The sequence below is a fragment of the Cnephaeus nilssonii genome, assembly GCF_951640355.1.
Source record: "Cnephaeus nilssonii genome assembly, chromosome: 14".
In the NCBI taxonomy this organism is placed as follows: Eukaryota; Metazoa; Chordata; class Mammalia; order Chiroptera; family Vespertilionidae; genus Cnephaeus; species Cnephaeus nilssonii.
In genome coordinates, this window is record NC_137085.1 from 61,853,860 (window position 1) to 61,881,343 (window position 27,484).

General features: G+C 44.5%; 5 protein-coding genes across 5 annotated transcripts in view; all 5 read left to right on the forward strand.

Moving 5' to 3' along the window:
- The first annotated feature begins 1,194 nt into the window (after positions 1–1,194).
- Positions 1,195–2,154, forward strand: LOC307111434 (interferon omega-1-like). Its single transcript, XM_079791326.1, has one exon. The coding sequence runs from the start codon at positions 1,211–1,213 to the stop codon at positions 1,730–1,732; it is 522 nt and encodes a 173-aa protein (XP_079647452.1). The 5' UTR covers positions 1,195–1,210; the 3' UTR covers positions 1,733–2,154.
- Positions 2,155–4,962: 2,808 nt separating this feature from the next.
- On the forward strand, positions 4,963–6,111 carry LOC307111437 (interferon omega-2-like). The gene has a single exon (XM_079791329.1). The coding sequence runs from the start codon at positions 5,168–5,170 to the stop codon at positions 5,747–5,749; it is 582 nt and encodes a 193-aa protein (XP_079647455.1). The 5' UTR covers positions 4,963–5,167; the 3' UTR covers positions 5,750–6,111.
- A 5,826-nt stretch (positions 6,112–11,937) lies between these two features.
- LOC307111433 (interferon omega-1-like) lies at positions 11,938–14,449 on the forward strand. Its single transcript, XM_079791325.1, has one exon. The coding sequence runs from the start codon at positions 13,512–13,514 to the stop codon at positions 14,034–14,036; it is 525 nt and encodes a 174-aa protein (XP_079647451.1). The 5' UTR covers positions 11,938–13,511; the 3' UTR covers positions 14,037–14,449.
- A 4,638-nt stretch (positions 14,450–19,087) lies between these two features.
- LOC307111423 (interferon omega-2-like) overlaps positions 19,088–27,484 on the forward strand; it is a 39,235-nt gene continuing 30,838 nt past the window's right edge. Inside the window, exon 1 of the mRNA XM_079791314.1 lies at positions 19,088–20,497. The gene's annotated coding sequence lies outside the window, so the exon portion shown is untranslated. The remainder of the gene's footprint in view (positions 20,498–27,484) is intronic.
- Positions 21,429–25,290, forward strand: LOC307111438 (interferon omega-2-like). Its single transcript, XM_079791330.1, has one exon. It carries the CDS (start codon positions 21,585–21,587, stop codon positions 22,170–22,172), a length of 588 nt encoding a protein of 195 aa, XP_079647456.1. The 5' UTR covers positions 21,429–21,584; the 3' UTR covers positions 22,173–25,290.

The following is a 27,484-nucleotide window of genomic DNA, read 5'->3' on the forward strand; positions in this document are numbered from 1 at the left end:
ACCCAGGGATCTAGCTGCAACCAGGACCTGTGCCCAGACCAGGAATGAACCCAGCACTTCCTGCTTCACAGGCTGATGCTCCAGCGCTGAGCCAGGCAGGCCAGGCTGACAACAAGTAATCGAGAAAACACTCAAGTGTTTGCTTCCTTTCCAGCCAAGACAGTAAAATTACATTAAATTCTTGTTTTGGTACAAATAAAACACAGCTGAAATAAAGTGCAAGTTTCATACATGCAACTTTTATAGCCTCAATGTAAAAAATTAAAACATTTTAAATTTTCAGTTAATACTTAGTTAATATTCAATATATAAGTATTTTTAAAATTCTAATAGAAGGATGTCTTAAGATTAAAATATTTTAAATTTTATGTAGATATTCAAATTAATATTTAAATATTTTTTAAAGTTTAAAAGAATATGTTAGTTTCTACGTTTAAAATATATTTAAAGATTTACAGCGATATTTATTTAATACTAAACTTTTAAACTATTTAAAAAGTTTAATTAAGTGATGCTTTAATATAAAATATATTTTAAATATTGGCTTCATATTAATATTTAATATTGAAATATTGTAATATTTTGAGTAGCTTCAGGAAAAGCCGTTGTAATGCTCGCACTTCCCAGTTTAACTTCCCTCCACGGCTCTCTAACGCTGTAACGGGGACACATCACCCCAAAGCCCCAGAGCCCTACGGAGCCGCCACTCCCGGCCCAGCTCCCCCCGCAGCCCGACCTCCCCGCGGTCCCGGCTCCGGATCCGGGCGCATCCCGCGCAGAAAGTGCCCCGATTCCCCACAAACCGCCCAACACGCTCTGGTCCCCGCCGCCGGGCCCGCAGCACACGGGTTCTCGGTTCCAATGGCCTCGCTGGAGCTTCCGCGCACAAGGAAAGCCCCGAGCTCCCGGGGAAGCGCAGCCCAGGCCGGGTTCCGTGCGGGCTCCCTCGGAGCAGCGTCCATGGCCGGGCGCAGGCAGAGCCCCGTCTGCAGCGGCGGCGGCCTCCCCATGGAGGCTCTGCCTTCACTATTAAAGCCGCACAGAGCGGCTGACGGAACTTCCCCAAAAGCAGCTTCAAAAAGGCCTTCTGCGCGCCCTCTGGCGGCCAGTTGGAGAACCGCGATTTCTAGAAATCCCAAGAAGGAAAGTTGCTGCCAATTGTGCCCGCGACTCCCCCTGGCGGTAGTGCCCTGAATCACTGCAATTCCCAATGGCCCAGATCCATCTGTGGCTGGTGGCAGGGGTGATGCTCTGCTCCAGCCCTGCTGGTTCCCTTGAGAAGGACATACTTTGGATCCATAGAGGAGACAACCTGAGAGTTTTCAATCTTTTGAGACAACTGCAAAGGACCCCCCCTCACCTATGCCTGGATCACAGAAACGACTTCAAATTTCCTTGGAATAGGGGGACAATCACACAGATGCAGAAGACACAACGCACCTGTTTCCAACATCCGATGATCACGCACATCATCAACCTCTTTACAACACAGCGCAGCCTCACATGGGACCACACCCTCCTCTCTCAACTCCTCTCCAGCCTTCATCACAGCCTGGAGGACCTGGAGGACCTGGAGCAGAGGGAAGGAGAAAATCGGGATTGTTCCAATTTGGGAATTCTCGTCCGGAAGTACTTCCAAAGCATCCATAACTACTTCAGAGAGAAGAAATACAGCGCCTGTGCCTGGGAGGTCGTTAGAGTGGAAATTACACTACGCGTTGGAATCATGTAACCATCCTTAAAGTCAGCAAATTCACAATAAATGTCTATGGTGACTGACTCTCTCATTAACTGCATTGTTTGCCAAGCCCCTGAATAATCTCCACTCAGATTTCTGCACCAGTTGAGAAATACCTGACTCCAAAATCAAGGGGTTATTTTAAAAATATCTTGTACATCCTGAATTTACAAAATTATGTTTAGAGAGGTACATGATCTGCCTCTTAAATAAATAATTTTATCACATAATTTTTTTACTGTTTAATTTTTTGGGACAGTGGTGGTGGAGGGGGTAGCGGCTATTTGCTGTTTCCAAACTATACATTCCAATATTTTTTTTAATGAAAAGATTCTTCAGGATAATGTTTGGTTAAAGACATTTGCCAGTTAATTTCACGCTGGCTCTTGTAACTGATCAACAGAAACCTATACGGACGTTCGTTGGTCAGCAGAGAACTTTATCTTGGGTTTGTAGAAGAGCACAATGCAAGCATTTCTGATCAGAAGACTCTTAAGTTTGGCTCTTGTGTAAACAATGATTATAGGTCATGGGCACCTTCTATTTGGGAACTTTACCAACTCAGCGTGTGTAGCTAAAGTTTTCTGGGAACTTGATTCTCTTCTACCCAGTTGTACAGAGAGAAATGAAGGTGGATCACCTGGGACGTTTCCACGACTGTACAGGGCAGTATCATTGATGCTCCCAGCAGTGGGGCTAAACCTACCTTAGGTGATGCACTCAGTGCAAAGAGGTGAGAAGCAGACTCGGATCTGGTGATCATGGAACAGAACACAGAGCACACCTAGGAGCAGGAAGGAGGTGAAAGTCAGCAGCAGTGTGAGAACTGGGCAGAACAGAGGCAGGTAAAGCCTGGACTGGAACAGGCAGGCCCTCAGGAGGGGAACAATGGGAAGGGCCTGCACTGAGTCACCTGCTTCTGCAGATCATTCTGGTTCCGAGGGGGAGGAGATGGAAGTGGATGCTGAGAGCAGAGCTCTCCCACAGAGACGTGGCCAACAGCAGTGTCCCCAGCCCAGGGGACATTGACCCCCAAGCAGCCCGCTGGGAATTGGAGGGACCACGGTTACTCCAGTGCCAGCGACAAACCTGTTTCAATTGTCAGAAAATTCTACTCATTACAACCATTTAAAAGGAATGTTGTCTATTTCTCCTTATAATTTAAAGTCAGTCAGTTCTATAGACTCAGACCACACTGGTGATGTCATACAGAACAACAGACAGCAATCCACTGGCATTTGAAGTGGAACTTGGAATCCGTTGTCACCCCACCCTCTCTGCTCAGAGCTAGCATGGCGTTGCCTCTCCTTGGTTCATAAACCCCATTTCCAATTCTATCCTTGTCTTTTAACGGGCCCTTCCAGACCAGCCTTTGTCTTAAACTCCTTAAGGGTTTGACCTTGTATTTGTGATACCTCCCAAATAATTCATCGCTTCAGATTTATACTGCATATAGTGGTATAAACAAGTTTAATGCAAATAGGATTACTGAGAAGGTTGAATTCACCATTGGTGTAGCTCAGGCCTGGCTCCATCCTCCCTCTGCCACAGCACCAGCTCCCGTGGGGCTGCAGTCCATTGTGCCCACTTACACTTTGTCCTCTCGTCGTCAGAACCACTTCCCTCCTTTCTCTTTTATGACATGCAGAATTCTGTTTCTTTCATTTTTGCCACAAACAACTGTCAATTTTGCTTTCTAGGAAAGTTGAAATGAGAAATGAAAAGTCTGACGTCATGATAATTAGAGAGAAAAATGGTGAAGTCCCTTTGATTTTCTTTACTCCCTTTATATGAACCTCAGGATGAAGTAGAAAATCATGTCAGAGGAGCAACACAAACTATGCCCCGTAAAACACTATGTAATGACTATGTGGTTATTTACCTTTAGAATGAAGCACCAGGAATAATTAAGGGAAGAAGGCTGTTTCTCTCTGAGTTAGCAGTCTGAGCCTCACTGCCCTGCATCCTGAGCAGGAGACACAGGGATGAACAGAGAAGCCCAATAGAAACGCACAGACTGAATGAGCAGCTGAAGTTCACCAGTTTCTGTTCTACAAGTTTCTACTGACAGACGTCGTCATTGAAACTCCCGTGCCCAGCTCAGAAATTCTGAGTTCAATGTGTTCAATAATTTAAAAAGAGAATTCAATAATAAAGCTGCACTTGCCAAAACAAATTATTGGCCCACTGAAGATCAATGATTGCAAACGGATAACGAATGCCTCCACCCACTTAGACAAAACAAACGTTTGCTGTCAGCGTTAGGGCTGCGGACACCACTGACACCTGGGTCCTGGCTCAGGAGAGGAGCAGGTCACCACCGAGAACAAGGGTCCTTCACACACACCCTCCGGGGGAAGCAGGAGGATGCTGACCCATCATTTGTCACAAAGACACAAGCCCCTCCTCCTGGGGAGAATCTAAGGACCTCAGGATGGGGTGAGCCTGCCCTCAGCGGGGAGTCCAGGAGAGTTATAGTTGAGGACACTGTCACTCAGAGGCACAGGGTTACTAGAGCAGATCTTGGCCTCGGGAATGGGGTGGGGCTGGGAAAATATTACCATCCTGTGATGAGAATCTCCACACCTACAGCCACCAGCAAAGAACCCGGATTGCTGCTGGGGGTATCGGCACAGCCTGAGGAGCACTGACAACCGGTTACAAACGCTGGAAGGAAACGGCAATGTCTACACAAGTCCTGAGCCAGTGGCCCCCGTGAAGCATAACCACGTGGCCCTGCAGGAATGGGTTCTAGAGGAGAAACACCCCAAACGCAGTCACTAAAAACCTCAGCCTCTGCAGGGAACACAACAGTAAATAAAATTCAGCCCTTGGTTCTAAAGAGCTTATGGACTACATGTGGGCCAGCAGGACCTGACAAAACACACAAGCCCACACGGATGAGGGAGCCTGACTCCCTGTGAAAAGTAAGGAGGGCAACATGGGGCACAGAAGACACATCTAAAGTTTGTTGGGAGCCCTAACCGGTTTGGCTCAGTGGATAGAGCGTCAGCCTGTGGACTGAAAGGTCCCAGGTTCGAATCCCATCAAGAGCATGTACCTTGGTTTCCGGCACATCCCCAGTGGGAGGTCCGCAGGAGGCAGCTGATCAATATTTCTCTCTCACAGATGTTTCTAACTCTCTGTCCCTCTCCATTCCTCTCTGTAAAAAATCAGTAAAATATATATGTTTTAAAAGTTGGGAATTTAAAATAGAAAATTAATATTGCAGATTGATGACATCTTCTTAGACCACCTAAAAGAAAACAAAAAAGGAAGTGAAAGTGGAAAGAAATGTTTAGAAAATGAAAACTGTGGTGTTCCCTATTTAAGGGCCCTGCCTAGAAAGAAGGTCATTGGAGAACTTCTGGCCCAAGGTTGTTCACCAGACGCCCAGCTCAGCCAGGCCAGCAGCACCCTCCTTTGCCCATGGCCCTCCTGCTAGTCACGGCCCTGGTGCTGTTCAGCTCTGGCCCCGGTGGAGCTCTGGGCTGTGACCCGCCTCAGGACCACGTCCTGCTCAGCAGGGAGAACTTAGTGCTTCTGAGCCAAATGAGCACCATCTCCCCTCTCTTCTGTCTGAAGGACAGAAAGCACTTCAGATTCCCTCGGGCAACGGTGGATGGCAGCCAGGTCCAGAAGGCCCAGGCCCTCTCTGTCCTCCACGAGATGCTCCAGCAGATCTCCGACCTCCTGCCCACAGAGAACTCCTCTGTCACCTGGAACACGACCCTCGTGGACCAACTGCGCACAGGACTCCATCGGCAGCTGGAAGACCTGGACACCTGTTGGGCGCGGGAGATGGGAGAGGAGGGATCTGCCCTGGCCACGCAGGGCCCGACCCTGGCCTTGAAGAGGTACTTCCAGGGCCTCCGTCTCTACCTGAAGGAGAAGAAATACAGTGACTGCGCCTGGGAAGTTGTCAGAGTGGAAATCATGAGATCCTTCTCCTCAACAAGAGCCTTGCAAGAAAGGCTGAGAAATAAGGACGGAGACGTGGGATCGCCCTGAGAGGATTCTCACGGGTGAATGCGCCACCTCACCTTTGCCCATATGTCCTGGGTCATGTGCAAAGGCTCTTCTATCTGCTTCAGTCACAGAATTTATTATGTTTTATGTTGTCAGGCTCTTACACATGAAAATGTTAGGAAATTTAGCTCCTGGGATATCAGTCCCTAATATGTAACTGTGGCGATGCTATTTATTTATTTATTTATTTATTTATTTATTTATTTATTTATTGTTTCTTCACTTACTATTTATTTTTTCACGTTATCATATTGATATATTTACATAACTAACATTTGCCCCTACTTTGTATTATAATTTACAAAACATGTTTACTGTTTTGGCATTAAACTTGCATTTTTCTTTATTAAATTCTTATCAAAATAATTTCCTGAGTTGTTTTATTCTGAAGAACTAAATATATTTATTTTTTGCTACATAGATTGATTTCAACATACTACTTGTCTATTAAGTCCTCTAGAACAGTTACACCACTGGAAAGTATGGGAGATGTTCACGGGTTATGTCTGAGCTGTAGCTGATTTCCATTCCGTCAGCAAGGAGCAGTCGGTGGAACCACCTGAGAGGAGTCACCTAGAGTGGAGTGGGAAAGACATTTGGTCTTTGTTGGCGGGAAATAAGATCTTTAAAGGTACGTGCGGAAACATCTGAGAAGTGAGATGTGGAGGTTAGTGGGCATTTGTCAACACACCTAACCCTGTGGAATGGGACTGTGTCTCCAGCTTGACCCCTTTTCCACAGCGTTGTTTACTGGTTAAAGTGGTTCTGCAGCCAGAGCTCTGGGCTGGATCCTAACTGTAACTTAACAGCAGCGGCACCTTGATAATCAATGTAAACGCTCATGGTCCTGTGTTTCCTCCCTTTAATGTGGGGACAATTACAGTAGTTTTTCATAGGAGTTTTGCTAGGATGAAAGGAGCAAATACACACAAAAAGCATAAAGCAGTGCCTGGCAAACATAATCACGGCAGAGGGGTGATCCTCAGGCAGGAGCCCGGTGAGCTGGTGAGGTAGGGCCTTGAAGGCCACACTGGGGAGGCTGCGTGGCCCTGGATAACCCGTCTCGTTCCTGTGTTTTAACGCGGGTATTAGTCACAGTACATTCAATGAATGAACATTCTTTGTCCTGTTTGCTGGAGATACGTGCAATTTCTGTGCACTATCCTTCTAAAAGGGTTCCTGGGAATTAGTAGAAATTGTTGGTGGATTTTGTGCTTCCCTAATCTGAGTGGTGAGGGGGTCCAGGCTGATTGAAGGCAAAAAGGGAAACTCATCCAGTATGTGGAGTTAAAACTGCAGCAAAGCAAAATGAATTTCCCTCTTCTCTTTGATGGTCTTGACTACTTTCCACATATAACCTTTGAACTCACACACACCTACACTGTAAGCATGCCAAAGATGTCTTAGATGCAGGTACATGTTATAGATGCCACATACATATCTGAGATGCTCATTGGTTGTGGTTTGAAAGGAGTTTGGACCCGTGAACTCAGTCCAGTGGCCATGAAGTGTGGTGGCATCTGCTAGGCTGGATGAGGGAGTGTTCCAGAACTGGGACGGGGCCTGGAACCCTGGGGGCACAGGCTTCTTCTCTGCTCAGTTTCCTTGGGCAGCGCTGTGCTGCAGATGGAGAACTTTGCCGGGTTTATTGTGCTTCTAACTTCGTTTCATTTCTATGGAATTGGAATCATCTTTGGGAATTACTACATTCAGTGACGCCCATGTGTAGCAATTTTCTTTTTAAAAAGATCAGGCTAGGGAACCAAATATTCAGCCCCCAAAAGACTGAATCTTGCTTTTCCTTCTCTTCTTCCCACTATTCCAAACCAACGGTTAGAAAGGAGCCATCAGGAATGGGAATTCTCAGGAGAGATGAGACCATTATCCATCTGTGAGACCTGGAAGGTCAGAGCACAGGGTAGACACCAGGGCTTCAACTGAAAACCAGAGACCACAAACTTGGCTGTGGTAGAAGATTCCAGCCTAAAAATCCCAGCCAATGATTCCGGGCCATGGAATGGCTTCCTGAGAGAGTTCAGGTCACCTGAGGGCCAGAGTCCCTCCACTCTTCACCTCCCACTTTCCCGTCTCGTGGCCTCTGGGCCAGGCCTCTCCCTTGGGTTGGATCTGACACATAAAGAGCCACACTGAGCCTCTGAAATACTCTGATCAGACATGAGTACATTTGCCCTCAGGGAGCAGAATCCTCTGGGATGGAGCATCCGTGTCAGTGAGAATCTCAGAGTCTGTGCCTTTGTCAGGAAAGGACCGCTGTCTGAAACATAAATAGAGGACCACGTGCATAAAACCCTTGGTGTTTGACTTTAACAAACAAACTTTAATTGAAAATGTTATGATTGACTTTAAAACTGAATAAAATTAAGGTACAAGAGGTGTCCATGGATCAATGCAGGAAGTCACATGATTATTAATCATGTTCGTTGCTTCTTAAGAATGAGAGCAGCACAAAGCAGCTTTTGGGCTCTTTGTGGGTCTCTCGGCAGCCATGCAGAGGCAAGAAGGACACGAGCTCCAACAGGTCAGGTTCTGCTCTTCAACCCGGGGCTCCCCCAGCGTTGATCGTATTGCTCTTTTCCAGAAAGTCCCAGGGACACAGCTGCTGACAGACGTGTCACCTCCTAGAGCAGGCCCTTCTCAGTGGTGCTGAGGGGACAGACTCACAGCAGGAAAGCAAAGGAATCAGACTGGGCCCCTCCCTCCGGATCCTCCCTCTGCTCCTCCCCCTGGAGGAGAGGATGAGGAGCTATGGGCCTTACCCGCAGGTGTCAGTGTGAGATGTGGTGGAAGAATGATTATTTTGGTGGCAAAATGGGGAGGTAATACCTTTGGACAAGTTAAATTCTCTAAGTTTCAGACTCCTTCAGAGAGAACCTGACCCACAAACCTCTGGGAGCTGTCATGATCACCTGGGACAATGTGTGCGAAACACTTTAAAATGGAATGGCTCTGTGCGGATGTGGCTCTCACTGTTATTGTTCTGCTTCCTTTGACCTTGAATTTTAATTCCTGGACACCAGTCTTGAATGGGTCTGTTCCCAATGGAACCTTTCACCCAGCCCCCTACAGACTCTCTGCTCCTCCTGCCACTTGTCACCCCCAGGCTCCCCTGTTCCCAGGTTGGAGAGCTCACCTAGAAGGCACTTCACACAAATAGATTACAAACTTTTATGCTACTCATCCATAAGAGATGACATTTTCAAAAAGTTAGTAACACTCTCCAATGAGAAACCATGACTGTATACGTAGCGGAATGCTTAACACAAAATCTTGGCTTAAAACAATTGGCGGGAAAATGATGGTGTAAGGTGAAATGAAGACAGACACTAGGTCATGAGATATTACCAAGCCCTAATCGGTTTGGCTCAGTAGATAGAGCATCAGCTGGAGGACTGAAGGGTCCTGGGTTCAATTGCAGTCAAGGGCATGTACCTTGGTTGCAGACACATCCCCAGTAGAGGTTGTGCAAGAGGCAGCTGATTGATGTTTCTCTCTCATCAATGTTTCTAACTCTCTATCCCACTACCTTCCTCTCTGTAAAAAAAATAAAAATAAAATAAAATAAATATTAACACAAAATAATAATAACCTGCGTAAAATAGTTAATATCCCAAAAAGCATGCTTGGGGGTAGTAAACTCTTCTACTCTTCAGTATCTACCATATACAGTATACAGGAGGTATACATGTTATTAAACTTAAAAAATAGATATTACCAAATATGGCTATTCTTTCCATTGAACATAAGATAAGCAGGGAAATAGTAATTTTGAAAATATTACCGATGAGTTTGCTGACCTTAAAGCCAAGAAATAAAGTCACAATAAAGTCTGGTTGTGTCAAAAAGTAATTATTTCAAATTATTACAAAATTTTAAGACTTACTTTTAATCTTTAAGATACATTTTTACCACTTTAACACTGTGGTGAAACTAGCCATTAACGTGGAAAGCAGTATATACTGCACACACACACACACACACACACACACACACACATTCTCCCATAAGTCCATAGCTCCTTTCGGTCTCAGCCATGCCGCCAAGACATTCCATGGAGGTTCCTAATATTTCTGGGGATCCTGTCCATATTGCAGATGTTTCCCCTTTCTCTGAATTCTATTGCAGCCTCTACTAAGACACGTGGCATCATTCATTTAGCACCTACAATACACTAGTTGAGACCAGGCCTGAATATTTCAAGTTGAAATCCGACATGACAGAGAGGAAACTGGCGTGTACAATTACTCTCAACTCCTTTCTTTCAAAGAAGACCTGATACCTGTGCTCATAGGTAAGAAACACCGAGTCAGCATCAAGGAGAAGGGGAATGGTGGCCCCAGCTAAGCGGCATAGAGTATTAATGACAAAGGAAACAGCAAGAAGTATGATGAGGCTAGAAGAAGAATAAGCTGGTGTTTGGTTTCCCACAGCTTGTTGGCCCAAATACATTATTTTTAAATATATTTTTGTTGATTTCAGAGAGGAGGGGAGAGATAGATAGATAAATAGATGATAGATAGATAGATAGATAGATAGATAGATAGATAGATAGATGAGAGAGAGAGAGAGAGAGAGAGAGAGAGAGAGAGAGAGAGAGAGAGAGAGAGAGAAACATCACTGATGAGAAAGAATCACTGATCGGCGTCCTCCTGCATGCCACGTACTAGTGACCTATGGAGCCCACAAGCCTGGCACGTGCCCTTGACCGGAATTGAACCTGGGACCCTTCAGTCTGCAGGCTGACGCTCTAGCCACTGGGCCAAACCAGCCAGAAAGGCCCACATACAGTTTTAAGTTAACTAAAAATGACTCACTATTGTCACGTGGTTACAAGAAACTGTCCAACATGGCAACTTCTCAACTGAAAACAAGTAATCCCTTTTATTAAAAATAACATCTTAAATAAAACACTTGTATTGATTTCAGAGAGGAAGGTGGAGGGAGAGAGTAAAACATCAATGATGAGAGAGAATCATTGATTGGCTGCCTCCTGCAAGCCCCACCCAGGGATCTAGCTGCAACCAGGACCTGTGCCCAGACCAGGAATGAACCCAGCACTTCCTGCTTCACAGGCTGATGCTCCAGCGCTGAGCCAGGCAGGCCAGGCTGACAACAAGTCATCGTGAAAACACTCAAGTGTTTGCTTCCTTTCCAGCCAAGACAGTAAAATTACATTAAATCCTTGTTTTGGTACAAATAAAATACAGCTGAAATAAAGTGGAAGTTTCATACATGCAGTTTTTATAGCCTGAATGTAAAAATTAAAACATTAAAAAATTTCAGTTAATATTTACTTAAGAGTCAGTATATAAGTATTTTAAAAATTCCAATAGAATATTTTCATGTTAACATTTTTTAAAATTTTAAGTTAATTTAAAATCAATATCTAAATATTTTTTTTACAGTTTAAGAGAATGTTTGAATAGTTTTTACGTTTAAAATGCATTAAAAATTTTACAGGATTTTTTAATACTAAACTATTTATTTCAAGTTTAAATAAGTGATGCTTTAGTATAAAATATTTTTTAAATATTAGGCTTCATATTTATAATTAAAGTATTTTAATATTTTGAGTTAGCTTCAGAAAAAGCCGTGTTAATGCTCGCACTTCCCAGTTTAACTTCCTTCCACGGCTCTCTAACGCTGTAACGCGGACACATCACCCCAAAGCCCCAGAGCCCCACGGAGCCGCCTCTCCCGGCCCAGCTCCCCCCGCAGCCTCCCCAGCGCGGGGCCGCCGCCGGTCCTCCCCGCGGTCCCGGCTCCGAATCCGGGTGCATTCCGCGCAGAAAGTGCCCCGATTCCCCACAAACCGCCCAACGCGCTCTGGTTCCAGCCTCTGGGCCCGCAGCACACGGGTTCTCGGTACCAATGGCCTCGCTGGAGCTTCCGCGCACAAGGAAAGCCCCATTTTCAGTTTTTTGAGGAAACTCCTTACAGTTCTCCACAGTGGCTGCACCAGTCTGCATTCCCACCAGCAGTGCATGAGGGTTCCTTTTTCTCTGCATCCTCGCCAACACTTGTCGTTTGTTGATTTGTTGATGATAGCCATTCTGACAGGTGTGAGATGGTACCGCATTGTCCTTTTGATTTGTATCTCTTGGATAATTAGTGACTTTGAGCATGTTTTCATGTGTCTCTTGGCCTTCCTTCTTTCGAAAAGATTCTATTTAGGTCCGTTGCCCATTTTTTTATTGGATCATTTATATTCCTTTATTAAGTTGTATAAGTTCCCCGTAGACATTGGAGATTAAACCTTTATCAGTGACAATATTGGCAAATATGTTCTCCCGTGCAGTGGGCTTTCTTGTTTTGTTGATGGTTACTTTTGCTGTGCAAAAGCTTTTTATTTTGATGTAATCCCATTTGCTTATTTTCTCTTTAGCTTCCATTGCCCTAGGGGCAGTATCGGTGAAGAAATTGCTTCGGTGTATGTCTGAGATTTCTCTGCCTGTAGATTCCTCTAGTATTTTTATGGTTTCCCATCTTATGTTTAAGTCCTGTATCCATTTTGAGTTTATTTTTGTGTAGGGTGTAAGTTGGTGGTCTAGTTTCATTTTTTTGCATGTATCTGTCCAATTTTCCCAACACCATTTATTGAAGAGACTGTCTTGACTCCATTGTATGTTCATGCCTCCTTTGTCGAATATTAATTGAGCATAGTGGTTTGGGTTGATATCTGGATTCCTCAAAAAACTAAAAATGGAGCTTCCATTTGACCCAGTAATCCCACTTCTAGGAATATATCCCAAGAAACTAGAAACACCAATCAGAAAGGATACATGCACCCCTATGTTCATAGCAGCACAATTCACCATAGCTAAGATTTGGAAACAGCCTAAATGCCCATCAGTAGATGAGTGGATTAAAAAACTGTGGTACATCTACACAATGGAATACTACGCTGCTGTAAAAAAAGAAGGCGCTCTTACCATTTGCAGCAGCATGGATGGACCTGGAGACATTATGTTAAGTGAAATAAGCCAGTTGAGAAAGATAAATATCACATGATCTCCCTCATTGATGGAAAATAAAGAACATTATAACCCGATGAATAAAAAGATAGAGACAGAGGCAGTAAAGCACCAAACAGACTGTCAAATTACAGTGGGAAGGCTGGAGTGTTGGGGAGGGAGGGAAAGAGATCAACCAAAGGACTCGTATGCATGCATATAAGCACACCAATGGACACTGGGGTGGTGGGAGGAGGGCATGTGACAGTGGGTAGAAGGCTGGGGGAAGGTCAATGGGAGAAAAAAAAAGGAGATATATGTACTAATATATGTAATACTTTAAACAATAAAAAACATATATTCCCAAGGTAAAAAAAAAAAAAAAAAAAAAGGAAAGCCCCAAACTCCTGGGGAAGCACAGCCAAGGCCAGGTTCGGTGCGGGCTTCCTCAGAATAATGTTAGCGGCGAGGCGCAGGCAGAGCTCCGTCTGCAGCAGCGGCGGCCTCCCAATGGAGGCTTTGCCTTCACTATTAAAGCCGCACAGAGCGGCTCTGCAGGGCCGGCCAGCTTCTCTGCTCTCAGACCAGACTGATTGAAAACGAACGTTCACAGCTCAGGTTTTCACAAAGGCAACGTCACAAAAGGCCTCCTGCGCGCCCTCTGGCGGCCAGCTAGAGAATCGCGCTTTCTAGAAATCCCAAGAAGGAAAGTTGCTGCTGGTTGTGCCCGCGACTCCCTCTGGCGGTAGTCTCCTGAATCACCGCAATTCGCAATGGCCCAGATCTCTGTGTGGCTGGTGGCAGGGGTCATGCTCTGCTCCATCCCTGCTGGTTCTCTTGAGGAGGACATACGTTGGCTCGATATAAGAAACAACAAGGAAGTCTTAATTCTTTTGTATCACCTACAAAGGACACCCCCTTACTTATGCCTGGATGACAGAAACAACTTCAACTTTCCTTGGAATTTGGAGACAATCCTCAAAATGAAGAAGACACAACGCACCTGTTTCCGCCATGTGATTCTCACGCAGATCTTGTATGTCTTCGCAACAAGGCGCAGCTTTGCTGAATGGGACCACAGCCGCCTCTCTGAACTAATCTCCAGCCTTCATCAGAGGCTGGGGGACCTGGAGGACGAGGCGAAGAAGGAAGGAAATAATTTGGCTTGTCCCAATTTGGGACGGCTCATCCGGAAGTACTTCCAAGGAATCTATAAGTACCTGAAAGAGAAGAAATACAGCTCCTGTGGGTGGGAAGTTGTTTTAGTGGAAATGATGAGACGCCTTGGAAAAATGTAACAATCAAAGGAAAGTCAACAAATTCAGAATAAATTTATATGGTGACTGACTCTCTCTTTTCAATTGTAGTGTTTGCTAAGCCACAAAACAATCTCCACTCACTTTCTGCACCAGCTAAGAAATACCTGAAGCCACAATCAAGGGGTTATTATAAAAATGTATTGTACATCATGAATTTACAAAATTATGTTTAGAGAGAGGTACATGATCTGCTTTCTTAAGTAAACAATTTTATGACATAACTAGAGGCCCAGTGCATGATAGGGTAGGGTCCCTAGTGGGTTGATGCCAACAGCCGGCCGAGTACCTCCTCCCTTCCTCCGGGTGCCTATCAAATTTGGGGCCTCCTTTCCTTCCTTGGCACCTGCTGCCGCCATCGTAAGGGGCGTGAGGGGGGTGAGTTGGGAGGTCCACCTCCGTCCCCCCAGGCAGCTCCAACCCCTGCTCAAACTCTCAGATGAATCTCGGTCCAGGGGACAATTTGTACACTACACTTTTATTATATAGGATATTTTTACTGTTTATTTTATTTATTTATTTATTTTGATGGGAAAAAAATCCTTTTATTTCTAATAAGGTACATAGAAGATGACCTGAATAAATCATTACAAAGATATCAGTTGTCCCGAGGGAAATTTATTATTTGATACATTACCAATAAAAAACCAATTTAAAAAAAGATCTTGATAAGTTTACCCCCCAATTTTTTTTTCTCTAAACAAAGGAAGAGATTTTATTATCTTTTTATGTATATTGCTGTCCAATCTTTTTTTTTTAAATAAATCTTTATTGTTCAGATTATTACAATTGTTTCTCCTTTTTTCCCCCCATATCTCCCCACCACCCGGTTCCCACCCCCCCTCTGCCCTTAACTCCTCCCCCGTTGTCCTTATCCATAGGTGTATGATTTTTGTCCAGTCTCTTCCCATAACCCCCACACAGACACCCCTTTCCCCCTGAGAATTATCAATCCACTCCCATTCTATGCCTCTGATTCTATTATGTTCACCAGTTTATTCTGTTCCTCAGATTTTTAATTCACTTGATTTTTAGGATCACTTGTTGATAGATATGTATTTGTTGTTCATAATTTTTATCTTTACTTTTTTCTTCTTTTTCCTCTTTTTAAAGAATACCTTTCAGCATTTCATATAATACTGGTTTGGTGGTGGTGAACTCCTTTAGATTTTTCTTATCTGTGAAGCTCTTTATCTGCCCTTCAATTCTGAATGATAACTTTGCTGGGTAGAGTAGTCTTGGTTGTAGGTTCTTGCTATTCATCACTTTGAATATTTCTTGCCACTCCCATCTGGCCTGCATAGTTTCTGTTGAGAAATCAGCTGACAGTCATATGGGTGCTCCCTTGCAGGTAACTAACTTTTTCTCTTGCTGCTTGTAAGATTCTCTCTTTGTCTTTTGCCCTTGGCATTTTAATTATGATGTGTCTTGGTGTGGTCCTCTTTGGATTCCTTTTGTTTGGGGTTCTGTGCGCTTCCTAAACTTGTAAGTCTATTTCTTTCACCAGGTGGGGGAAGTTTTCTGTCATTATTTCTTCAAATAGGTTTTCAGTATCTTGCTCTCTCTCTCTTCTTCTGTCACCCCAAAAATTCGGATGTTGGTATACTTAAAGCCGTCCCAGAGGCTCCTTACGCTATCCTCACATTTTTGGATTCTTCTTTCTTTCCACCTCTCTGGTTGGGTGTTTTTTTCTTCCTCATATTCCAGATCTTTGGTTTGACTCTTCGGGTATGGTGGTCTACAGTTGAGTGTCTGTATATTCTTTATTTCAGACAGTGTATGCATAATTTCTGACTGGTCCTTTTCCATTTTTTTTTTTTTTTTTTTGGTATTCTCATTAAGGTCCTTGAAGGTCTCTTCAAGTTTCTAAGCGGTTTTTAGAAGATTCTTGAGTAACCTTATAAATGTGGTTCTGAACACTGTGTCATCCATTAGTTTGCTTTCCTCTATCTCTCCTACTCGTGACATACTTCGGTGTCTCCGCATTTTGGCTCCCTCCCTGTGTTGATGGAGTGGCTTTTTATGGTCAGTGACCTATAGGGGCTGGTAGCTCAGCTTCCCCAATCACTCTAGATGGTCGCTCTTGGTACACCCCTTTGTGGGCTGAGTGGAAAATCTTGGTGTAGTTAAAAGCCTTGATTGCTGTTGGTACACTGGGAGGAATTGACCTCCAGGCCAATTGGCTGTGAGAACCTGCTGTGTCTATAATGGAAGAATTGCTGTGTTGGAGACACAGTAGGGCTTTGGTGCTCACTGAGTCTGCCTCTTGAATGTGTCCCTTATGAGAGTGGCTGAAATCTGGTGTCGTCCATACCGACCACTAGATACCCTAGTGTCTGGATCTCCAATGGGGTGCAGGTCTGAGGCCTCCCAGCAGGAGCTACAGCAAGAGCTACAGTTTTCTCCTCTTTGCTTGGGCAGTTTTGGAGCAGTCTGACTGGAGCTGCAGTTAATTTGGTTGAGCTGCCACAGAACAGGCCATTTATATGTAAAGGCCGCTGTGTGGAGCCTGGGCGGGTTTGTAGAATGTGTGGGGCGGGGTCTCAGGGCGTCACTAGGCTGGGGCATGGCCAACGGCCATGGCTGCCTTTAGCCGTCTCTGCCTTTCCGCGTTTCCAAGTCCCCGTGTCCCGCGCTCCAGCGCAGCAAACCCTGAAAAGTCACTCTCAATCTCCGACCGATGGCCGAGAGTCCAGCTTCTCCCTGTAGGCATCTGGGTCCCCCGCGTGTCCCCAGAAACTGGAGTTCAGAGTGATCGGGAGCTTGTCTCCCTTCGGGTTGAAGAAAAGCCGCGCACCCAGTCGCCCGCCGCCAGCCCGCTTCGTGCGCGCCTCCGTACCTCAGCTCTCCAGCGTTTGCGCTCCCTTCTCTTCTTAGTTGTAAATCTACCACTCAGCCAGCTTTCCCGTGGTTCTGGGTGGTGGACGTTTTGTTTTTTAGTTGTATTTTTGAAATTGTTGTGCGAGGCGGCAGTTTAGTTGTTTAACTTTGCCGCCATCTTGGTTCCTCCTCCTTGTTTATTTTTTTTGGGAGGGCGGTGGTGGAGGAGGTAGGGGCTATACGCTGTTTCTAAAGGGCAAATTTCAATTTTTTTCTTAAATGGAAAGGTTCTTCAGGATAATGTTTGGCTAAATACATTTGTCAGTTAAGTTCATGTTGGCTCTTGTAACTGATCAACAGAAAACTATCCAGACCTTGATGGTTATAGAAGTTTATCTTTCGTTTGTAGAAGAGAACAATGCAAGCATTTCTGATCAGAGGACTCTTATGTTTGGCTCTTGTGTAAACAATGATTGTAGGTCATGGGACCTTCTATTTGGAAACTGTGCCATACTGAACATGTGTTGCCAAATTTGTCAGGGAACTTGATTCTCTTCTACCCAGTTGTACAGAGAGAAATGAGGGTGGATCACCTGGGATGTCTCCACGACTGTACAGGGCAGTATCACTGATGCTCCCAGCAGTGGGGCTGCACCTGTCTTAGGTGATGCACTCAGTGCAAAGAGGTGAGAAGCAGACTCCGATCTGGTGATCAGGGAACAGGACACAGAGCACACCTAGGAGCAGGAAGGAGGTGAAAGTCAGCAGCAGTGTGAGAACTGGGCAGAACAGAGACAGGTAAAGCCTGGACTGGAACAGGCAGGCCCTCAGGAGGGGAACAATGGGAAGGGCCTGCGCTGAGTCACCTGTTTCTGCAGATCATTCTGGTTCCGAGGGGGAGAAGATGGAAGTGGATACTGAGAGCAGATCTCTCCCACAGAGACGTGGCCAACAGCAGTGTCCCCAGCCCAGGGGACACTGACCCCCAAGCAGCCTGCTGGGGACTGGAGGGACCACGGTTACTCCAGTGCCAGCGACAAACCCGTTTCAATTGTCAGAAAATTCTACTCATTAAAACCATTTAAAAGGAATGTTGTCTACTTTTCCTTAGAACTTAAAGTCAGTCAGTTCTGTGGACTCAGACCACACTGGTGATGTCATACAGAACAATAGACAGCAGTCCACTGGCATTTGAAGTGGAACTTGGAATCCCTTGTCACCCCACCCTCCCTGCTCAGTGCTATCATGGTGTGGCCCCTCCTTGGTCCATAAATCCCATGTCCATTACTATCCTTGTCTGTTAACAGGCGCTTCCAGACAAGCCGTTATCTCAAGCTCCTTAAGGTTTTGACCTTGGATTCTTGGTACCTTCCAAATAATTCACCACTCCAGATTTATTCTGCATAATAGTGGTATAAACAAGTTTAATGCAAATAGGGATATTGAGAAGGTTGAATTCACCATCTCAAAGATCTTAGAACAGTGCTTGGACCATAGTTAGCATGCAATAAATTTTTGTTATCATTTACTGTGAAATATCAATATAATTATTATTTAGGTTATGAGCACACTCTTTTAGGATCATCCAACTCCATTTCTCTCAAATCCACATGACTCAAGGCAATCTTCCAGCAGCTGAGTGGGTTTATTAACCAGATGGAGCACGTACATCGGGGTTAATATCCACTGGGCAGCAGGGAGGGTCCTGCTCCAGCAGTGGGGGTTGTGGTCGCCAGTCTTCTGAGAGTTGGTTGCTGTGAGTCTTCCCTTCCGTCCTCAGAGCCGGTCCCATGTGCATTAAATGACAGGAAAGTGACGTGGCTGGTCACTGATCCAGGAGGTCCTGTTCTCTGAGCCTCTGGCAGAGGCAGCCCAGCCCTGCGTTGGTGTAGCTCAGGGCTGGCTCCATCCTCCCTCTGCCACAGCACCAGCACCCCGCGGGCTGCAGTCCCTTCTGCCCACTTACACTTTGTCCTCTCGTCATCAGAAGCCACTTCCCTTCTTTCACTTTTATGACATACAGAATAACATCTTTTCATTTTTGCCCACAAACGACTGTCGATTTTGCTTTCTGAGAATGTTGAAAAGACAAATAAAAAGTATGAAGTCATGATAATTATAGAGAAAAATGGTGAAGTCCCTTTGTGTTTCTGTACTCCTCATTGCTTGTATTAACCACAGAGTGAAGTAGAAAGCAATGTGTGATGGCCCAGCTGGCCTGGCTCAGTGGTTGAGCATCAATCTGTGAACCAGGAAGTCATGGTCTGATTTCTGGTCAGGACACATGCCTAGCTTATGGGCTTGATACCCAGTAGGGGGTGTGCAGGAGGCAGCCCATCAATGATTCTCTTTCATCATTCATGTTTCTGTCTCTCTTTTCCTCACCCTTCCTCTCCAAAATCAATACAAATATATTTGAAAAATTAATATATATATTATTTTAAAAGTAATGCCAGAGGAGCAAGACAGGAAACCATTCTAATGACTATGTGGTTATTTACATTAAAAATGAAGCACCAGGAATAATTAAGGAAAGAAGGCTGTTTCTCCCTGAGTTAGTGGCCTGAGCCTCACTGCCCTGCATCCTGAGCAGGAGACAGAGAGGGATGAACAGAGAAGCCCAATAGAAACGCGCAGACTGAATGAGCAGCTGAAGGTCATCAGCTTCTGTCCTACAAATTTCCACTAGGAGACGTCATCATTAAATCTCCTGTGCCCACCTCAGATATTTTGAGCATAAAGTGTTCAATAATTTAAGTAGAGACTTGAACAATAAAAACTACACTAGCACAACATAAAAGGAAACTGGACCACCAACTTACACTATCACAAGAATAAACTCAAAATGGATAAAAGATTTAAATGTGAAACATGATAACCATAACAATCCTAGAAGAAACCATAGGCAGCAGAACTTCTCAGAGCAATATGTTTGTAGATACATCTCCTAGAGCAAAGGACACTAAGGAGAAAATAAACAAATGGGACTGCATCAAAATAAAGAGCTCTGCACAGCAAGAGAAACCATCAACAAAAGGAAAAGGGAGTCCAGTGTGTGGGAGAACATATTTGCCCATGATACATCTGATAAAGGGTTACTATCCAAAATCTATAAGGAACTCATACAACTTAACAAAGCAAAGACAAACAATCCATTAAAAAAAAATGGGTAAGGGAACTAGACAGTTCTCCAAAGCAGACACACAAATGGCCGAGGGATATATGAAAAGATGCTCAAAGATACTGATCATCAGAGAGATGCAAATTAAAACCACAATGACGTATCACATCACACCTGTCAGAATAATTATTATCAACAAATGACAAGTGCTGGTGAGGATGTGGAGAAAAGGGAACCCTAGTACACTGCTGGTGGGAATGCAGACCCATGTAACCATTGTGGAAAATAGTATGGAGTTTCCTCAAAAAAATTAAAAATGGAACTGCCACTTGGCCCAGTGATCCCACCTCTAGGAATATATCCTAAGAGAAACTCAAAACAACAATCAGGAAGAGTTTATGCACCCCTGTGTTCATAGCAGCACAATTTACAATAGCTCAGATCTGGAAACAGCCCAAGTGCCCATCAATAGATGAGTGGATAAATGATTGCAATTGCATAAGTAATGCGTCCACCCATTTAGACAAAACAAACGTTTGCTGTCAGCGTTTAGGGCTGGGGGCACCACTGACACCTGGGTCCTGGCACAGGAGAGGAGGAGGTACCACAGAGGACAAGGGTCCTTCACACGAACACTCCCGGGAGAAGCAGGAGGATCCTGACAGGTTCTTTTGCCACAAACACACAAGCCCCTCTAACGTAGGGGATTCTAAAGACCTCAGGATGGGGTGAGCCTGCCCTCAGGGAGTGAGCCCAAGAGAGTTTGCGCTGAGGACACTGTCACTCCAGAGGCAAACCATTATTAGAGCTGATATCATCTGTGGCGCTGGGAAAATATTACTATCTTGTGATGAGAATCTCCACACCTACACCCACCAGCAAAGAACCCGGATTCCTGCTGGGGGTATCGGCACAGCCTGAGGAGCACTAACAACCAGTTACAAACGCTGGAAGTAAACGGCAATGTCTACACAAGTCCTGAGCCAGTGGCCCCCGTGAAGAATAACCACGTGGCCCTGCAGGAATGGGTTCTAGAAGAGAAAAATCCCCGAAACACAGTCACTAAAAATGGCATACCTGTTGTGCATAAAACAGTAAACGAAACTCACTCCTTGGTTCCAAAGAGTTTATTTATCAACCATGGTCTGCTAAGTACCTGACAAAATACACAAACCCAGAGAGTGAGGGAGCCTGACTCCCATGTTGCCCAGAGTCAAGGCAAACTTTTCTTTCTAATACAAAGAGCAATATTTATGTAATATATTTATATACGTGAGTATGTACCTGTGTGAGTATTTACACACCTACCTACACTTTGACTTTTAAACAAAGACGTTTCTCATTTGACTGATACGTATGCACTTAGATGGCACATATCAGTAGTGTAGATTGATAACATCTTCTTAAAGACCTAAATTAAATGAAAACAAAAAAGGAAGTGAAAGTGGAAAGAAATGCTTAGAAAATGAAAACTGTGGTGTTCCCTATTTAAGGGCCCTGCCTAGAAAGAAGGTCATTGCAGAACTTCTGGCCCAAGGTTGTTCACCAGACGCCCAGCTCAGCCAGGCCAGCAGCACCCTCCTTTGCCCATGGCCCTCCTGCTCTCGCTACTCACGGCCCTGGTGCTGTTCAGCTCTGGCCCCGGGGGAGCTCTGGGCTGTGAACCGCCTCAGGACCACGTCCTGCTCAGCAGGGAGAACTTAGTGCTTCTGAGCCAAATGAGCACCATCTCCCCTCTCTTCTGCCTGAAGGACAGAAAGCACTTCAGATTCCCCCGGGCAACGGTGGATGGCAGCCAGGTCCAGAAGGCCCAGGCCCTCTCTGTCCTCCACGAGATGCTCCAGCAGATCTCTGACCTCTTGTCCACAGAGAACTCCTCTGTCACCTGGAACACGACCCTCGTGGACCAACTGCGCACAGGACTCCATCGGCAGCTGGAAGACCTGGACACCTGTTGGGCGCGGGAGATGGGAGAGGAGGGATCTGCCCTGGCCACGCAGGGCCCGACCCTGGCCTTGAAGAGGTACTTCCAGGGCCTCCGTCTCTACCTGAAGGAGAAGAAATACAGTGACTGCGCCTGGGAAGTTGTCAGAGTGGAAATCATGAGATCCTTCTCCTCAACAAGAGCCTTGCAAGAAAGACTAAGAAATAAGGATGGAGACTTGAAGTCACCTTGAAAGGATTCTCACTGATGAATGTGCCATATCACCTTTGCCCATATGTCCTGGGTCATGTCAATAGGCTCTAATTTCTGCTTTAATCACAGATTTTATTAAGTTTTATTCAGGAAATCTTTTCACAGTCCCTAATAGTTAATGATTTGATGTTATTTATCTATCTATTTATCTATTTATCTATGTACATATTTATTTATTATTTCTTAATTTACTATTTATTATTTCATGTTATCCTATTGATATATTTACATAACCAATATTTGCCATTACCTTGTATTCAAATTTACAAAACCGGTTTCCTTTTTTGTCATCAAACTTGCATTTTGCTTTATTTATTAAATCTTATCAAAATAACTTCCTGAGTTCTTTTATTTTGAAAACCTAAATTTTTAATTTTTCCACATAGACAGATTTCAACATACTACTTGTCTATTAAGTCCTCTAGAACAGTTACACCAAATCTCAGAAAGTGCCTATCCAAAGCTGGAAACCCATCGAATTGGGAAGAGCCCTGGAAAGTATGGGAGATGTTCAGTGCTTATGTCTGAGCTGTAGCTGATTTCCCTTCCGTCAGCAAGGAGCAGTGGGTGGAAACACCTGAGAGGAGTCACCTAGAGTGGAGTGGGAAAGATGTACGGTCTTTGTTGGCGGGAAATAAGATCTTTAAAGGTACGTGCGGAAACATCTGAGAAGTGAGATGTGGAGGTTAGTGGGCATTTTTCAACACACCTAACCCTGTGGAATGGGACTGTGTCTCCAGCTTGACCCCTTTTCCACAGCGTTGTTTACTGGTTAAAGAGGTGGTTCTGCAGCCAGAGCTCTGGGCTGGATCCTAACTGTAACTTAACAGCAGCGGCACCTTGATAATCAATGTAAACGCTCATGGTCCTGTGTTTCCTCCCTTTAATGTGGGGACAATTACAGTAGTTTTTCATAGGATTTTTGCTAGGATGAAAGGAGCAAATACACCCAAAAAGCATAAAGCAGTGCCTGGCAAACATAATCACGGCAGAGGGGTGATCCTCAGGCAGGAGCCCGGTGAGCTGGTGAGGTAGGGCCTAGAAGGCAACACTGGGGAGGCTGCGAGGCCCCGGATAACCCGTCTCGTTCCTGTGTTTTTACGCGGGTATTAGTCACAGTACATTCAATGAATGAATATTGCTTTCCTGTTTGCTGGAGATACGTGCAATTTCTGTGCATTATCCTTCTAAAAGGGTTTCTGGGAATTAGTAGAAATTGTTGGTGGATTTTGGACTTCCCAAAGCTGAGCAGTGAGGGGGTCCAGGCTGATTGTTTGAAGGCAAAAAGGGAAACTCATCCAGTATGTGGAGTTAAAACTGCAGCAAAGCAATGCCAGCTGTACCAGTTAATAATGCGGATTTTGTAATCAAAGAAAACACGATAATTTCAAGAGAAACATCAAAAGAGCTTTATTAAAAGTAATGTCCATCGCTAGCTACACATTTCCCCCATCTTTTTGGGTAATTTGTGGATACCGTCCCAATAGAACTTTTCTTGTTTTGAGGCAAACCATTCAGAGACCCAATTTTCCGCTTCTTTTTATGTTTTGAAATGCTGCTCAGAAAGTGCGTGTGCCATCGATCAGAACAAATGGTAATCTGAAGAAGCAAGGTCTGGTGAATACGGCGGGTGGGTTAATACTTCCCAGGCAAGATCTTTTAACGTCACTTTAACTGGTTTTGAAGTGTGTATGATGCATCATCATGAAGCAAAATTACTTTGCCGTGTCTTCTGGCCCATTCTGGTCATTTTACAATCAAAGCGTGGTTCAAACTGATTATTTGTAGTGGGTATCGATCAGTATTAATGGTTTCACCTAGTTTTAGAAGCTCATAATACACCATACCTTCCTGATCCCACCAAACGCAGAGCATTGTCTTCTTTCCGAAGCCATTTGGCCTTGCAGTTGAATTTGATGGTTGACCCGGATCAGCCCATGATTTTGTGCTTTTGGGATTCTCAAAATAAATCCACTTTTCATCGCCAGTCACAATTTGATGCAAAAAAGTTTTTTGTGCGATTGAAGCAATATTTTACTGATGACTTTTTGGTTTTCCATTTGTCTTTCGTTCAGGTGATGTGGCACCATTTTCCTTCCTTTAAAATCTTTCCCATTGGTTGTGAACAATTGGAAATTGTTGGCTGAGCAAAATTTAATCTTTCTGCAATTGCTTTTGAGTTTGACACCCATCTTAATCCAATAATGCTTGTAATTGTTGGTCTTCAATCTTTTTCAGTTGACTGGGACGTTCTTTGTCTTTCACATCAAAATCATCACTTTTAAAGCGTTTAAACCAACATTCACAAGTATCTTGAGATGGAGCATGTTCACCATACGCTTCCCGAAGTATTCAGCAGTACTTTTCTTCAAAATAAAGTAATGAATAAAAACTTCCCGCAAATGCTCTTTTTCTTGGCATGAAATTCTACATTTTTAAATGTAAAAATATCTATGATGTTAACACCTTCAGAAAATTTGACATATGAAGTTTGGAAGCTTGCTGTCAATACAACAAAAATAGCATACATATCAAATGGCATATATATCAACATATGTGTAACTCCATCTATTGAAAAAAAAATCCGCATTATTAACCAGTAAATCTGGTATTTATATCCCTCTTTGCTTTGATGGTCTTGACTACTTTCCACATGTAATCTTTGAACTCATACACACCTACACTGTAAAAATGCCAGAGACATCTTAGGTGCATGTACATGCTATAAATGCCACACACATATATGAGATGCTCATTGGTTGTGGTTTGAAAGGAGTTTGGACCCGTGAACTCAGTCCAGTGGCCATGAAGTGTGGTGGCATCTGCTAGGCTGGATGGGGGAGTGGTTCCAGAACTGGGACGGGGCCTGGAACCCTGGGGGCACAGGCTTCTTCTCTGCTCAGTTTCCTTGGGCAGCGCTGTGCTGCAAATGGAGAACTTTGCCGGGTTTATTGTGCTTCTAACTTCGTTTCATTTCTATGGAATTGGAATCATCTTTGGGAATTACTACATTCAGTGATGCCCATGTGTAGCAATTTTCTTTTTAAAAAAACAACAGTCAGGCTAGGGAACCAAATGTTCAGCCCAAAAAGACTGAATCTTGCTTTTCCTTCTCTTCTCCCCACTATTCCAAGCCAATGATCAGAAAGGAGCCATCAGGAATGGGAATTCTCAGGAGAGATGAGACCATTATCCATCTGTGAGACCTGGAAGGTCAGAGCACAGGGTAGACACCAGGGCTTCAACTGAAAACCAGAGACCACAAACTTGGCTGTGGTAGAAGATTCCAGCCTAAAAATCCCAGCAAATGATTCCGGGCCATGGAATGGCTTCCTGAGAGAGTTCAGGTCACCTGAGGGCCAGAGTCCCTCCACTCTTCACCTCCCACTTTCCCGGGGTCTCGGGGCCTCTGGGCCAGGCCTCTCCCTTGCGTTGGATCTGACACATAAAGAGCCACACTGAGCCTCTGAAATACTCTGATCAGACATGAGTACATTTGCCCTCAGGGAGCAGAATCCTCTGGGATGGAGCATCCGTGTCATTGAGAATCTCAGAGTCTGTGCCTTTGTCAGGAAAGGACCGCTGTCTGAAACATAAATAGAGGACCACGTGCTTAAAACCCTTGGTGTTTGACTTTAACAAAGAAACTTCAATTGAAAATGCTGTGATCAACTTTAAAACTGAATAAAATTAAAATACAAGAGGTGTCCATGGATCAATGCAGGAAGTCACATGATTATTAATCATGTTCCTTGCTTCTTTAGAATGAGAGCAGCACAAAGCAGCTTTTGGGCTCTTTGTGGGTCTCTCGGCAGCCATGCAGAGGCAGGAAGGACACGGAGCTCCAACAGGTCAGGTTCTGCTCTTCAACCCGGGGCTCCCCCAGCGTTGATCGTATTTCTCTTTTCCAGAAAGTCCCAGGGACACAGCTGCTGACAGACGTGTCACCTCCTAGAGCAGGCCCTTCTCAGTGGTGCTGAGGGGACAGACTCACAGCAGGAAAGCAAAGGAATCAGACTGGGCCCCTCCCTCCGGATCCTCGCTCTGCTCCTCCCGCTGGAGGAGAGGATGAGGAGCCATGGGCCTTACCCGCAGGTGTCAGTGTGAGATGTGGTGGAAGAATGATTACTTTGGTGGCAAAATGGGGAGGTAATACCTTTGGACAAGTTAAATTCTCTGAGTTTCAGACTCCTTGAGAGAGAACCTGACCCACAAACCTCTGGGAGCTGTCATGATCACCTGGGACAATGTGTGCGAAACACTTTAAAATGGAATGGCTCTGTGGGGATGTGGCTCTCACTGTTATTGTTCTGCTTCCTTTGACCTTGAATTTTAATTCCTGGGCACCAGTCTTGAAAGTGTCTATTCCCCATGGAACCTTTCACCCAGCCCCCTACAGACTCTCTGCTCCTCCTGCCACTTGTCACCCCCAGGCTCCCCTGTTCCCAGGTTGGAAAGCTCACCCGGAAGGCACTTCACACAAACAGATTACAAACTTTTATGCTACTCATCCATATGAGATGACATTTTGAAAAAGTTAGTAACACTCTCCAATGAAAAACCACGACTGTATACGTAGCGAAATGCTTAACACAAAATCTTGGCTTAAAACAATTGACGGGAAAAAGATGTTGTAAGGTGAAATTAAGATAGTCACCAGGTTATAAGATATTGCTAAATATGGCTATTCTTTTCATTGAAAATCAGATAAGCAGAGAAATAGTGATTTTGAAAATATAACTGATGAGTTTGCTTCCCTAAAGCCAGGACATCATAATCAAGTCTGGTTTGGGTATAAATAAAATATTTCAAACTAATGTGAATTTTAATACTTATTTTTAATCTTCAAGATATATTTTCGACCACTTTTAACATTGTGGTGAAATAGCCATTAAAAGAGAAATATGTTACACACACACACATATGGTACACATTCTCCCATATGCCCATAGCTCCTTTAGGTCTCAGCCATGTCCCCAAGTCATTCCATGGAGGTTCCTAATATTTCTGGGGATCCTGTCCATATTGCAGATGTTTTCCCTTTCTCTGAATTCTATTGCAGCCTCAACTAAGGCACGTGGCATCATTCATTTAGCACCTACAATACACTAGTTGAGACCAGGCTTGAATATTTCAAGTTGAAATCCGACATGACAGAGAGGAAACTGGTGTGTACAATTACTCTCAACTCCTTTCTTTCAAAGAAGACCTGATATCTCTGCTCATAGGTAAGAAACACCAAGTCAGCATCAAGGAGAAGGGGAATGGTGGCCCCATCTAAGTGGCATAGAG